At 39.8% G+C, this 13,102-nt stretch overlaps 1 protein-coding gene across 5 annotated transcripts in view; it reads left to right on the top strand.

Annotated features, from left to right (window-relative positions):
• LOC118241327 (NACHT, LRR and PYD domains-containing protein 3-like) overlaps positions 1-13,102 on the top strand; it is a 52,029-nt gene that overhangs the window by 16,177 nt on the left and 22,750 nt on the right. For 4 of the 5 annotated variants that reach the window (XM_081711398.1, XM_081711384.1, XM_081711390.1 and 1 more), the window contains 4 exons: positions 883-1,053; positions 6,190-6,360; positions 9,481-9,651; positions 12,706-12,876. In XM_081711398.1, coding sequence (XP_081567524.1) covers positions 883-1,053; positions 6,190-6,360; positions 9,481-9,651; positions 12,706-12,876 — 684 coding nt within the window. The remainder of the gene's footprint in view (positions 1-882; positions 1,054-6,189; positions 6,361-9,480; positions 9,652-12,705; positions 12,877-13,102) is intronic. The other variant, XM_081711404.1, reaches the window with a different exon arrangement.

The following is a 13,102-nucleotide window of genomic DNA, read 5'->3' as shown; positions in this document are numbered from 1 at the left end:
CACACTAATGAAGTTATTTCTCACAGGAACAGTTCAGAGTAATTTGCCTTAGACTTGTACAGAAGCCTTGAAACCACCTATATCAGAGCCTCAGTACTGCACTTAGAGTCCCAAAAGGTCTCTGACCTTAAGATACCCCAGAAACATTATTCATGCTTTCAGACACTCTTGCACCCCAACACATTTTATTACCTTATTTTTGTATAACCAGAGCTCTATAGTTTACATACTGAAGCTGAGAGTCTCCTGTGCTGTTTATCACTAATGATTAATGATAAATGTAACTGTGAGAAGTGTAGATAATTCACTAATGATTAATCTGTACTTCTCATAGATACATTTATCAGTAATGATTAATCTAAACATGCTGCACTCAACACAAGCAACAAATGACTGAAGTCATGGTGAAATACAAATACTAGATAGCTAGTAGACACTTAGCTTTGGTTAGTTGTCTGCATCAACAAGTTTTGAATGGTCGAGTAGTCTCCTGTGACTTGTAGACATTGTTGATATCAGAATTGTATGCAGTTACAGAAAATGAATAAACAATAGGACAATAGTAAAGATTGGAATGCCTAAACTGTTATTCATGTGAAGGAATTTCAAAAACAGGAAATGGCATCACACAGGTGATGCCACCATCATGACAGCTCTTCCATCAAGTGACACCATTCTGTTTGAAGAGAAATACATGGACTTCATTCATGACCTGTGTCTCATATTTTGTGCGCGCACACACACACACACACACACACACACACACACACACACACACACACACACAATTAGTAATATCTTTTCATTATCATAAACTCCTTTTGTGTTGTCTGTAGATCCTCTGATTGAACTGCATTTTGTACTCTATGTATTTCTTTGCAGACTATCTGGCTGTGATCTCACTGAAGGGTCTTGCAAATCTCTCACATCAGTTCTACAAACAGAAAACACATTGAGAGAGCTGGAGATGAATAATAATGACCTGCAGAATTCAGGAGTGGAGCAGCTCTGTGCTGGACTGAAGAGTTCACACTGTAAACTGGAGATTCTCAGGTGAGTTTCTGTTAATTTTTCTTAAATGGAACAATTATGGTGCACAATTTATCAAATGTGATTGTCCTCTTCTTTAAAGAAATTACAAAACTGCCTTGTAGTGCAACATTAACAGAGTTAAAATAAGGTACTGCGGGACAAAGATATATAGATCCAGACAAAACATTTCTGGTGAAACTAGCTGCATTTCATTAAATGACCACACTGTGGCCACAAAGAGTTACATTTTACTGCATGATCAGGTTTACACAACTAGTAGTAAAAAATAAAGAAATAATAATAATTAAAAAAAAAATAATAATAATAATAATAAGGAGAAGAAGAAGAGAAGAATAATTAATATTATTATTATCATCTTTATTATTGTTATATTGTTATGTTGTTATTGTTATGCTGTTAGTTAGGCAGTATGGTGGCTTGGTGGTCAGTTCATTTACCCATCAGCATTAGGGTCTTGGGTTTGAGTCCCTCCCTCAGTGAAGTTTCTCTTAGCACTAGGGTCTTGGGTTCCAGTCCTTATCTGTGCAGGTTTCCTTCAGGATCTCTGGTTTCCTCTCAGTCCATAAACACAGAAGTTAGGTTGATTGGATATTCTAAATTGTCCTCTTTGAATGTATGTTTGTATAGTGATGGGTGGTGCTCTGTGTGTATATCCCCTGATGGTTGGTGTTCTTTGGGCATGTATGTCCAGTGATGGTTGGTGCATATATTGAATAATGCATGTTTGAACATAGTGGTGGAGATGTTGTCTGTGATTGTTAGATATTCTCCGGACTATGCCACATTTGTATGTAATGTAATAAATACTGGACCAGCTATTCTCTTCCATTAATTTTTGAGTCTCCATCTTTATTTTCTATTTAAAGTGTACTTCATAAATGTATTAGAATGTGGGAAAAATCTAGGAACCACACTAGCTAGCTAATAAATGTTACCAAAACTAAGTCCAGGTGACTAGCAACCACTGTTGGATCTCCACAGGAAATTCTAGTCAGACTGATTCATCTGACACTGTTCATCTCAAAATGTTTCACTTGATTTATAAATGTGTAACTTTCTACATATTTTGTGTATATGGTCTGCAGTCCTCTCAGAAATCAGTTTATTAGCTCCAGCTTTATCTAGCTAGCTACATATGAACATTACAGGGAAGTAATTAACTCTGCTCTCACTAGCAATAATTTTTTGTAGAAAGTGCCCAAGTTAACTAGATATATTTTTTCTGTCAGATTTTGTGTCAATTTCTTGTCCACTTATTATTAAGTGTTCTTATGTCTCTCTTCAAAATTAATCTGGAAGCATCTGTTCCTCAATGACAGTGTTTAAACATAATATTTATTTACGATTTATTCAAACGGATTTCATTTTTGTACATCCTCACTGCAAATTTGGTATTAAATTACATTGGAAGTTGTATTAAAAAGTCTTACATCTGAATTGGGGGTGCCTGCAGACACAGTATCATATAATGCTCTGTGTGTGTGGGGAGGGGGTGTATTTGTGTTCACATCTGATATTTTGTGTCAGGTAGATTGAAAAGTTGATTATTTCTCTGAGAATTTGATTTGCTTATTAAAAGAATTGGCATCCAGTTCCCCATAAACATTAGTATACCTATCTGTGATTCTAGTTATTTGTTAGCTTTAGTTTAGCTAAATAAATGTTTAGATAAAAGTCTTATGAGTAAATGGTGAATCTTTAGCCATTAGTCACTTCAATTAAACCTTCTGGAAGATTATGTGGATAATAACATAGCCACTGTGGCTAATCCCTGATTACTAATATTGACTCCTTCATATGTATTTGAATCCGTTTGATACAGAATAAGGAGGATGTTGTTAATAGTACTACTAGCTAATGAGATACCTACAGCCTAATAGTATATAGTCCAGTGTGCATATATATATATATATATATATATATATATATATATATATATATATATATATATATATATATATATATATATATATATATATATATTAGTTTCACATTCAGTGAGAAAGTGCAGAACACTTCATCCTTCCTAACACACTGACCTTTTTGTCAGTGTTCCATAGATACTTTAAGTTGGGGTGGACCATCTCAAATTTTTTAAAGTATATTTGATGTAATTGGTTGAATGTTTCACATTCATTGAGAAAGTGTAGCTCTGTCTCTAGAGTGTCTTTGTTGCACTGATGTTTTATATTGGCTGGTCTGGACCGCCAGGCTGTGTTAACTGAGTCTGGACTTTTTCAACGTGGTTCTGTGTTTAATATCAGTCACTTTGAGCAGGTTGTCTGCTACAATGTTCTGTTTCATAGCAAGTTAATACTGCATTTTACTTTGTACTTGGGTTTGCGTGTTTACCAGTGGGTGATGTAGTTTTGTTTTTGAAGTGATATAATTTGTATTTCAGTGATTTTTCTAATTTCAGAGGAATTTTGATTTTTGACAGTTCTGATTTCTACCAGATAGTGATTCCATCTCAATCTCCCTCTCTTTTAATGTCAGGGAGTGTAACAGCAATGAGGAGGATTTCCTTGTAGTTTAAAGGACAGTGAGTCACCGAATCAGATTTACATCAGATTTACATCAGGTTTCATGGAGATTTATAATGTCTTTATCTTTGTGTTATTTGTGAATTCAGTGTTTATACTTTTGTACCCAAACAGGGATGATTTTATGCCTTGAATGTTCCATAGAGAGACAGATAATGGTTTCATTATTTAAATGAAGTATGAAAGGAAAAACACAAATACAAACAGATTCAAAGTGAAATAAACCTGTAAAAGTGAAGGATTATGTTGATATTATATGTAGAAATATGTACAATTCATGTATATAAACATACATATTAAGATGGTGTAATGACTAACCTATATACAGTGATGTTTATTTATTTGTCTTTTTATTTATTAATTCATTTATCTATTTATTTATTACTTGATTAATGAATTGTGATCTTAGCTCAGCAGTCTGTTGCATATGAGGTTGAGCATGGTGATGGTGATGATGGCTTTGTTCACTGTATTCTGTATATAACAGGAGACTGGTGATGGTGGTTTGGTTCACTGTATTCTGTATATAACAGGAGACTGATGACGGTGGTTTGGTTCAATGTATTCTGTATATAACAGGAGACTGGTGATGGTGGTTTTGTTCACTGTATTCTGTATATAACAGGAGACTGGTGATGGTGGTTTTGTTCACTGTATTCTGTATATAACAGGAGACTGGTGATGGTGGTTTGGTTCACTGTATTCTGTATATAACAGGAGACTGATGACGGTGGTTTGGTTCAATGTATTCTGTATATAACAGGAGACTGGTGATGGTGGTTTGGTTCAATGTATTCTGTATATAACAGGAGACTGGTGATGGTGGTTTTGTTCACTGTATTCTGTATATAACAGGAGACTGCTGATGGTGGTTTTGTTCACTGTATTCTGTATATAACAGGAGACTGGTGATGGTGGTTTGGTTCACTGTATTCTGTATATAACAGGAGACTGATGACGGTGGTTTTGTTCACTGTATTCTGTATATAACAGGAGACTGGTGATGGTGGTTTTGTTCAGATTCAGAGATTCAGAAAGATCTATTTTGTGTGTGTGAGAGAGAGAAAGACAGAAGTATTGTGTGTGTGTGTGTGTGTGAGTGAGAGAGAGAGAGTGAGAGACTGACAGACAGATCTATTATTTGTGTGTGAGTGAGAGAGAGAGAGAGAGAGAGAGAGACAGAACTATTAGGTGTGTGTGTGTGCATCAGAGAGAAAGAGAGAGAGAGAGATTCAGACAGATCTATTTTGTGTGTGAGAGAGAAAGACAGACGTATTGTGTGTGTGTGTGTGTGTGTGTGTGTGTGTGTGTGTGTGTGTGTGTGTGTGTGTGCGTGTGTGTGTGTGAGTAAGAGAGAGAGAGAGTGAGTGAGACTGAAAGACAGATCTATTATTTGTGTGTGTGTGTACGAGAGAGAGAGACAGAAAGAGAGAGAGACCAAAGTATTGTGTGTGTGTGTGTGTGTATGTGTGTGTGTGTGTGTGTGTGTGTGTGTGTGTGTGTGTGTGTGTGTGTGTGTGTGTGTGTGTGTGTAAGAGATCGAGGAAGAGATAGAGCAGCCTGACTGACTGACTGACTGACTGACTGACTGACTGACTGATGGGGTCTGCCTCACACTCCTGACTGACTGATGGGGTCCCTGACTCAACTATTAAGCCTCCAGGATTCTCGGTGCACGACGCAGACAGAACTCAGGACCTCACTGGGAAATGCAAAGGCAGAGGAGAATGTTTCATGATCAATGACTCCTAGTGTGAGCACAGGAATGTAAACACTAGTAAAAGATTCTGCTCTCTGCATTCTGTCCATTCCTCCACAATCACTACTGCAGTGTTCATCCCACCATCATTACTACTGCAGTGTTCATCCCACCATCATTAGTACTGCAGTGTTCATACACTAATATTCACTACTGCAATGTTCATTCCTCCATGATCACTACTGCAGTGTTCATCCCACCATCATTACTACTGCAGTGTTCATACACTAATATTCACTACTGCAATGTTCATTCCTCCATAATCAAAACTGCAGTGTTCATTATTCCATAGTCACAACTGCAGTGTTTATTTCTACATAATCACTCCTGCAGTGTTTATTTCTCCATAATAAATACTACTGTGATTATTCCTCTAAAATCACTACTGCTGTGTTCATTCCAACATAATCACTACTCTGCGTGTCTGCCAACAATATTTTTGGTTTGTATATTAGTGTGTTTGTATTTGTGAAACATTAAATGAGATCTATGTTGTTCTGTTTCCTGTTATGGTGTTAGGGGTGGGATATTTTGATATTGGGTCTCTGATTATGGTAACTGCCTTTCACTGACTTATGAACCAACCATCCATTATTTGATCACCTGTCTTAGGTTGCTAATAAATGTTATTTGTCATGTCTTTGTCCATTTTGTCTTTGATGAAGACACAGTAGTGTTAAATGTTGCTGTGTTTGTAAAATTAAAAGGCTGAAAATGTATCAGTGTGTTCCAGACCTTTCAAACTCTTCTTTACATTTTTATTAGCAGTTCAGATCTTTTAATTCATCATCCTCTGACTGAACTACATTATTTACTGTGTTTACTCATTTACAGACTATCTGGCTGTGGTCTCACTGAAGGGTCTTGCAAATCTCTCACATCAGTTCTACAAACAGAAAACTCACTGAGAGAGCTGGAGATGAATAAAAATGACCTGCAGATTTCAGGAGTGGAGCAGCTCTGTGCTGGACTGAAGAGTTCACACGGTAAACTGGAGATTCTCAGGTGAGTTTCTGTGACTATTTTTGAATGTAAATAAAGAGCCATTTTAAAAAGGTCAGTGCAACTCCCTTATACTACAGTATTAAACAAACATTGCCAGGCAAGGCAATGCAAGGAACTTTACACTTTTATAGTATATTATAAAGTTCTCTTCTTTAAATATTTCTAAATATAGTTTTCTGTTGAAACCTCACTGCATTTCATTAAATGACCACACTGTGGAGACAAAGAGTTACATTTGTGATGCATGAGCAGATTTTCAAGTCTAGAAGAGAAATATAACATTGTAAAGAATGATGAGTCCTTGTCCACGTGTACAGGTGTATTTATTACAATGCTGCTTCAACTAGGCGCTTTGGCATTTTGTCCACAAGCTGCATTTTTGTTCACCTGAGCGCAGAAATTTTGCAAAATGTCTTTTACAATCACACATGATTCCCTTGTGTTTTTGGGTGGGAAACCCTGTTCTCATTATGATTTACACTGTGTGTTCAACACATGTTGAGGTGAGCTGAACTGACAGCCGTGCTGGAGGAAAGAACGCAACAAGTTAATATTCATTCAATAGACCTGAAAAGTTTATTGTTTATTCCTTAAGATAAACCTGTGATCTCTCTCCATGGGTGTTTTTATGAAACATGTAACTGGCTAATATTAGTAACCTTAAGCTTGCCAAGTTACAGTATATTGTTGGTTACTACACCTAGATACCTCACGCTAACGTCATATTAGCTTGACTTAGGAGTGAATGTTGGCTGCTAATTTTTTCATCAAACCAGAGACATCAAACAAAAATAGAACAGTGATGGTAGAAGACGTGGAGTCAGCAGAGAGAGAAACTGAGCAGACAGCTGACAGTAAACTCAGGACATCTGAACACAGTAGTGAGGAACAATGTTCAGCACTGGACGAGTGAACCTGTGGACTTAATTACAAGAGAGAAAGAAATACAAACAAGACACAGTAATCAGTAATCAGGAGATTAGGAGGAGAGAAGGAGTGAAGTGTGTGTGTGTCTGTGTGTGTGTGTGTGTGTGTGTGTGTGTGTGTGTGTGTGTGTGTCACACTGGGTGCCTGATGTACTGTAACAAGGCTAATGAGGCTAATGTTAGCTTCCTTAAATCTAAGGAACTGGCTAGAATATAAAATACTCCTGCTTGTTCGTTTACAGTTAGTATAGAGAGACAGAAAACAACCAGGATGAAGAGAAAGAGTAATGCTATTGCCATGGCAACCTTCTTTAGTAAGAAGACAGCAGGAGAGAGAAAAGACAGAAGAACTTGATGGTGAAAGTGTCCAGGAGGAGGACATGGAAGAGAGTGGACACAGCAGACAGAGAAAGAGGAGCCAGCTGTGTCCACTCTCACTGTAGCCCCACAGCTCTGCTGTAGTGTCAGCTGTGTCCACTCTCACTGTAGACCCACAGCTCTGCTGTAGTGTCAGCTGTGTCCACTCTCACTGTAGCCCCACAGCTCTGATGTAGTGTCAGCTGTGTCCACTCTCACTGTAGCCCCACAGGTCTGCTGTAGTGTCAGCTGTGTCCACTCCCACTGTAGCCCCACAGGTCTGCTGTAGAACCACAGGTCTGCTGTAGTGTCAGCTGTGTCCACTCTCACTGTAGCACCACAGGTCTGCTGTAGTGTCAGCTGTGTCCACTCTCACTGTTGCCCCACAGGTCTGCTGTTGTGTCAGCTGTGTCCACTCTCACTGTAGCCCCACAGGTCTGCTGTAGTGTCAGCTGTGTCCACTCTCACTGTAGCCCCACAGCTCTGCTGTAGTGTCAGCTGTGTCCACTCACTGTAGCCCCACAGCACTGCTGTAGTGTCAGCTGTGTCCACTCTCACTGTAGCCCCACAGGTCTGCTGTAGTGTCAGCTGTGTCCACTCCCACTGTAGCCCCACAGGTCTGCTGTAGACCCACAGGTCTGCTGTAGTGTCAGCTGTGTCCACTCTCACTGTAGCCCCACAGGTCCACTCTCACTGTAGCCCCACAGGTCTGCTGTAGTGTCAGCTGTGTCCACTCTGACTGTAGCCCCACAGGTCTGCTGTAGTGTCAGCTGTGTCCACTCTCACTGTAGCCCCACAGGTCTGCTGTACTATCAGCTGTGTCCACTCTCACTGTAGCCCCACAGGTCTGCTGTAGACCCACAGGTCTGCTGTAGTGTCAGCTGTGTCCACTCTCACTTTTGCCCCACAGGTCTGCTGTTAAGTCAGCTGTGTCCACTCTCACTGTAGCCCCACAGGTCTGCTGTAGTGTCAGCTGTGTCCACTCTCACTGTAGCCCCACAGGTCTGCTGTAGTGTCAGCTGTGTCCACTCTCAGTGTAGCCCCACAGTTCTGCTGTAGTGTCAGCTGTGTCCACTCTCACTGTAGCCCCACAGGTCTGCTGTACTGATGGGGTCTGAGTCACACACACCTGACTAACTGATGGGGTCTGCCTCACACACACCTGACTGAATTATGGGGTCCCTGACTCAGCTATTGAGCCTCTGGGATTCTCGGTGCACCACAAAGACAGAACTCAGGACCTCATTGGGAAAATCAATGGCAGAGGAGAATGTTTCATGATCAGTGACTCATAGTGTGAGCACAGGAATGTAAACACTAGTAAAAGATTCTGCTCTCTGCATTCTGTCCAATCAATACTGAAGAGTTCATTCCTCCATAATCACTACTGCAGTGTTTATTGCTCCATAATCACTACTCTGCTTGTCTTCCAACAATATTTTCTGTTTGTATATTAGTGTATTTGTATTTGTGAAACATTGAAAGAGATCTATGTTGTTCTGTTTCCTGTTATGGTGTTAGGGGTGGGATATTTTAATATTTGGACTCTGATTATGGTAACTGCCATTCACTGACTTATGAGCCAACCATCCATTATTTGTTCACCTGTCTTAGGTTGCTAATAAATGTTATTTGTCATGTCTTTGTCCATTTTGTCTTTGATGAAGACACAGTAATGCTGAAATGTTGCTGTGTTTGTCAAATTAAAAGTCTAAAAATGTATCAGTGTGTTCCAGACCTTCTAAGCGCTTCTTTACATTTTTATTAGCAGTTCAGATCTTTTAATTCATCATCCTCTGACTGAACTACATTATTTATTGTATTTACTCTTTTACAGACTATCTGGCTGTGGTCTCACTGAAGGGACTTGCAAATTTCTCACATCAGTTCTACAAACAGAAAACTCACTGAGAGAGCTGGAGATGAATAATAATGACCTGCAGAATTCAGGAGTGAAGCAGCTCTGTGCTGGACTGAAGAGTTCACACTGTAAACTGGAGATTCTCAGGTGAGTTTCTGTGACTATTTTTAATGTAAATAAAGAGCCATTTTAAAAAGGTCAGTGTCAACTCCCTTATACTACAATATTAAACAAACATTGCCAGGCAAGGCAATGCAAGGAAATTTACACTTTTATATTATATTATAAAGTTCTCTTCTTTAAATATTTCTAAATATAGTTTTCTGTTGAAACCTCACTGCATTTCATTAAATGACCACACTGTGGAGACAAAGAGTTACATTTGTGATGCATGAGCAGATTTTCAAGTCTATAAGACAAATATAACATTGTAAAGAGGAGACACAGATGAGTCCTTGTCCACGTGTACAGGTGTATTTATTACAATGCTGCTTCAACTAAGCGCTTTGGCATTTTGTCCACAAGCTGCATTTTTGCTCACCTGAGAGCAGACATTTTTCAAAATGTCTTACAGGATGAATATATTCAGAAACTCCAACAACAGTGTTGTAAAATGAAGTGTTCTAATGTAAGATTTTCACTGAGTGATTTTATCTAGTTTATGTATGGAAACACTGTAAACATCAGTCATTCTAATCTCTCTGCAAATTAAAGCCCTTAAAGTCTTAATGAAAAAAATTAAAGCTGAACCATTGAGGCTCTTGGTACATTACAGGACACTTTTACAATCACACATGATTCCCATGTGTTTTTGGGTGGGAGACCCCGTTCTCATTATGATTTACACTGTGTGTTCAACACATGTTGAGGTGAGCTGAAATGACAGCTGTGCTGGAGGAAAGAACGAAACAAGTTAATATTCATTCAAAAGAACTGAAAAGTTTATTGGTTATTCCTTAAAATAAACCTGTTATCTCTCTCCACAGGTGTTTTTATGAAGCATGTAGCTGGCTAATATTAGTAACCTTAAGCTTGCCAAGTTACAGTATATTGTTGGTTACTACACCTAGATACCTCACGCTAACGTCATATTAGCTTGACTTAGGAGTGAATGTTGGCTGCTAATTTTTTCATCAAGCTAGAGACATCAAACAAAAATAGAACAGTGATGGTAGAAGACGTCGAGTCAGCAGAGAGAGAAACTGAGCAGACAGCTGACAGTAAACTCAGGATATCTGAACACAGTAGTGAGGAACAATGTTCAGCACTGGACGAGTGAACCTGTGGACTTAATTACAAGAGAAAGAAAGACACACAAGACACAGTAATCAGGAGATTAGGAGGAGAGAAGGAGTGAATTGTGTGTGTGTGTGTGTGTGTGTGTGTGTGTGTGTGTGTGTGCGCGCGTATGTGTGTGTGTGTGTGTGTGTGTGTGTGTGTGTGTGTGTGTGTGTGTGTGTGTGTGTGTGTCACACTGGTTGCCTGATGTACTATAACAAAGCTAATGAGGCTAATGTTAGCTTCCTTGAATCTAAGTAACTGGCTAGAATATAAAATACTCCTGTTTGTTTGTTTACAGTTAGTATAGAGAGACAGAAAACAACCAGGATGAAGAGAAAGGCTAATGCTATTGCCATGGCAACCTTCTTTAGTAAGAAGACAGCAGGAGAGAGAAAAGACAGAAGAACTTGATGGTGAAAGTGTCCAGGAGGAGGACATGGAAGAGAGTGGACACAGCAGACAGAGACAGAGGAGCCAGCTGTGTCCACTCTCACTGTAGCCCCACAGCTCTGCTGTAGTGTCAGCTGTGTCCACTCTCACTGTAGCCCCACAGCTCTGCTGTAGTGTCAGCTGTGTCCACTCTCACTGTAGCCCCACAGGTCTGCTGTAGTGTCAGCTGTGTCCACTCTCACTGTAGCCCCACAGGTCTGCTGTAGTATCAGCTGTGTCCACTCTCACTGTAGCCCCACAGGTCTGCTGTAGACCCACAGGTCTGCTGTAGTGTCAGCTGTGTCCACTCTCACTGTAGCCCCACAGATCTGCTGTAGTGTCAGCTGTGTCCACTCTCACTGTAGCCCCACAGCTCTGCTGTAGTGTCGGCTGTGTCCACTCTCACTGTAGCCCCACAGGTCTGCTGTAGTGTCAGTTGTGTCCACTCTCACTGTAGCCCCACAGGTCTGCTGTAGTGTCAGCTGTGTCCACTCTCACTGTAGCCCCACAGCTCTGCTGTAGTGTCAGCTGTGTCCACTCTCACTGAAGCACCACAGGTCTGCTGTAGTTTCAGCTGTGTCCACTCTCACTGTAGCCCCACAGGTCTGCTGTACTGATGACTGAATGACTGATAGTGTCTGAGTCACACACACCTGACTGACTGATGGGGTCTGCCTCACACACACCTGACTGACTGACTGGGTCTACCTCACACACACCTGAATGACTGATGGGGTCTGCCTCACACACACCTGACTGATGGGGTCTGCCTCACACACACACCTGACTGACTGATGGGGTCTGCCTCACACACACCTGACTGAATGATGGGGTCCCTGACTCAGCTATTGAGCCTCTGGGATTCTCGGTGCACCACAAAGACAGAACTCAGGACCTCACTGGGAAAAGCAAAGGCAGAGGAGAATGTTTCATGATCACTGACTCATAATGTGACCACAGGAATGTAAACACTAGTAAAAGATTCTGCTCTCTGCATTCTGTCCAATCAATACTGCAGTTTTCATTTCTCCATAATCACTACTGCAGTGTTTATTCCTCCATAATCACTACTCTGCTTGTCTTCCAACACTATTTTCTGTTTGTATATTAGTGTGTTTGTATTTGTGAAACATTGAATGAGATCTGTGTTGTTCTGTTTCCTGTTATGTTGTTAGGGGTGGGATATTTTGATATTTGGACTCTGATTATGGTAACTGCCGTTCACTGAATTATCAGCCAACCATCCATTATTTGGTCACCTGTCTTAGGTTGCTAATGAATGTTATTTGTCATCTCTTTGTCCATTTTGTCTATGATGAAGACACGGTAATGTTGAAATGTTGCTGTGTTTGTAAAATTAAAAGGCTAAAAATGTATCAGTGTGTTCCAGACCTTATAAGCTCTTCTTTACATTTTTATTAGCAGTTCAGATCTTTTAATTCATCATCCTCTGACTGAACTACATTATTTACTGTGTTTACTCTTTTACAGACTATCTGGCTGTGGTCTCAATGAAGAGTCTTGCAAATCTCTCACATCAGTTCTACAAACAGAAAACTCACTGAGAGAGCTGAAGATAAATAATAATGACCTGCAGAATTCAGGAGTGGAGCAGCTCTGTGCTGGACTGAAGAGTTCAAACTGTAAACTGAAGATTCTCAGGTGAGTTTTTGTGACTATTTTTGAATGTAAATAAAGAGCCATTTTAAAAAGGTCAGTGTCAATTCCCTTATACTACAGTATTAAACAAACATTGCCAGGCAAGGCAATGCAAGGAACTTTACACTTTTATATTATATTTTACAGTACAGTAAGTTACAGTATATTGTTGGTTACTACACCTAGATACCTCACGCTAACGTCATATTAGCTTGACTTAGGAGTGAAT

The sequence above is a fragment of the Electrophorus electricus genome, chromosome 1 (genome assembly GCF_041902795.1).
Source record: "Electrophorus electricus isolate QZ-2024a chromosome 1, ASM4190279v1, whole genome shotgun sequence".
Classification (NCBI taxonomy): Eukaryota; Metazoa; Chordata; class Actinopteri; order Gymnotiformes; family Gymnotidae; genus Electrophorus; species Electrophorus electricus.
Note: the sequence above shows the minus strand (reverse complement) of the source record. Positions and strands in the feature narration are given on the sequence as shown.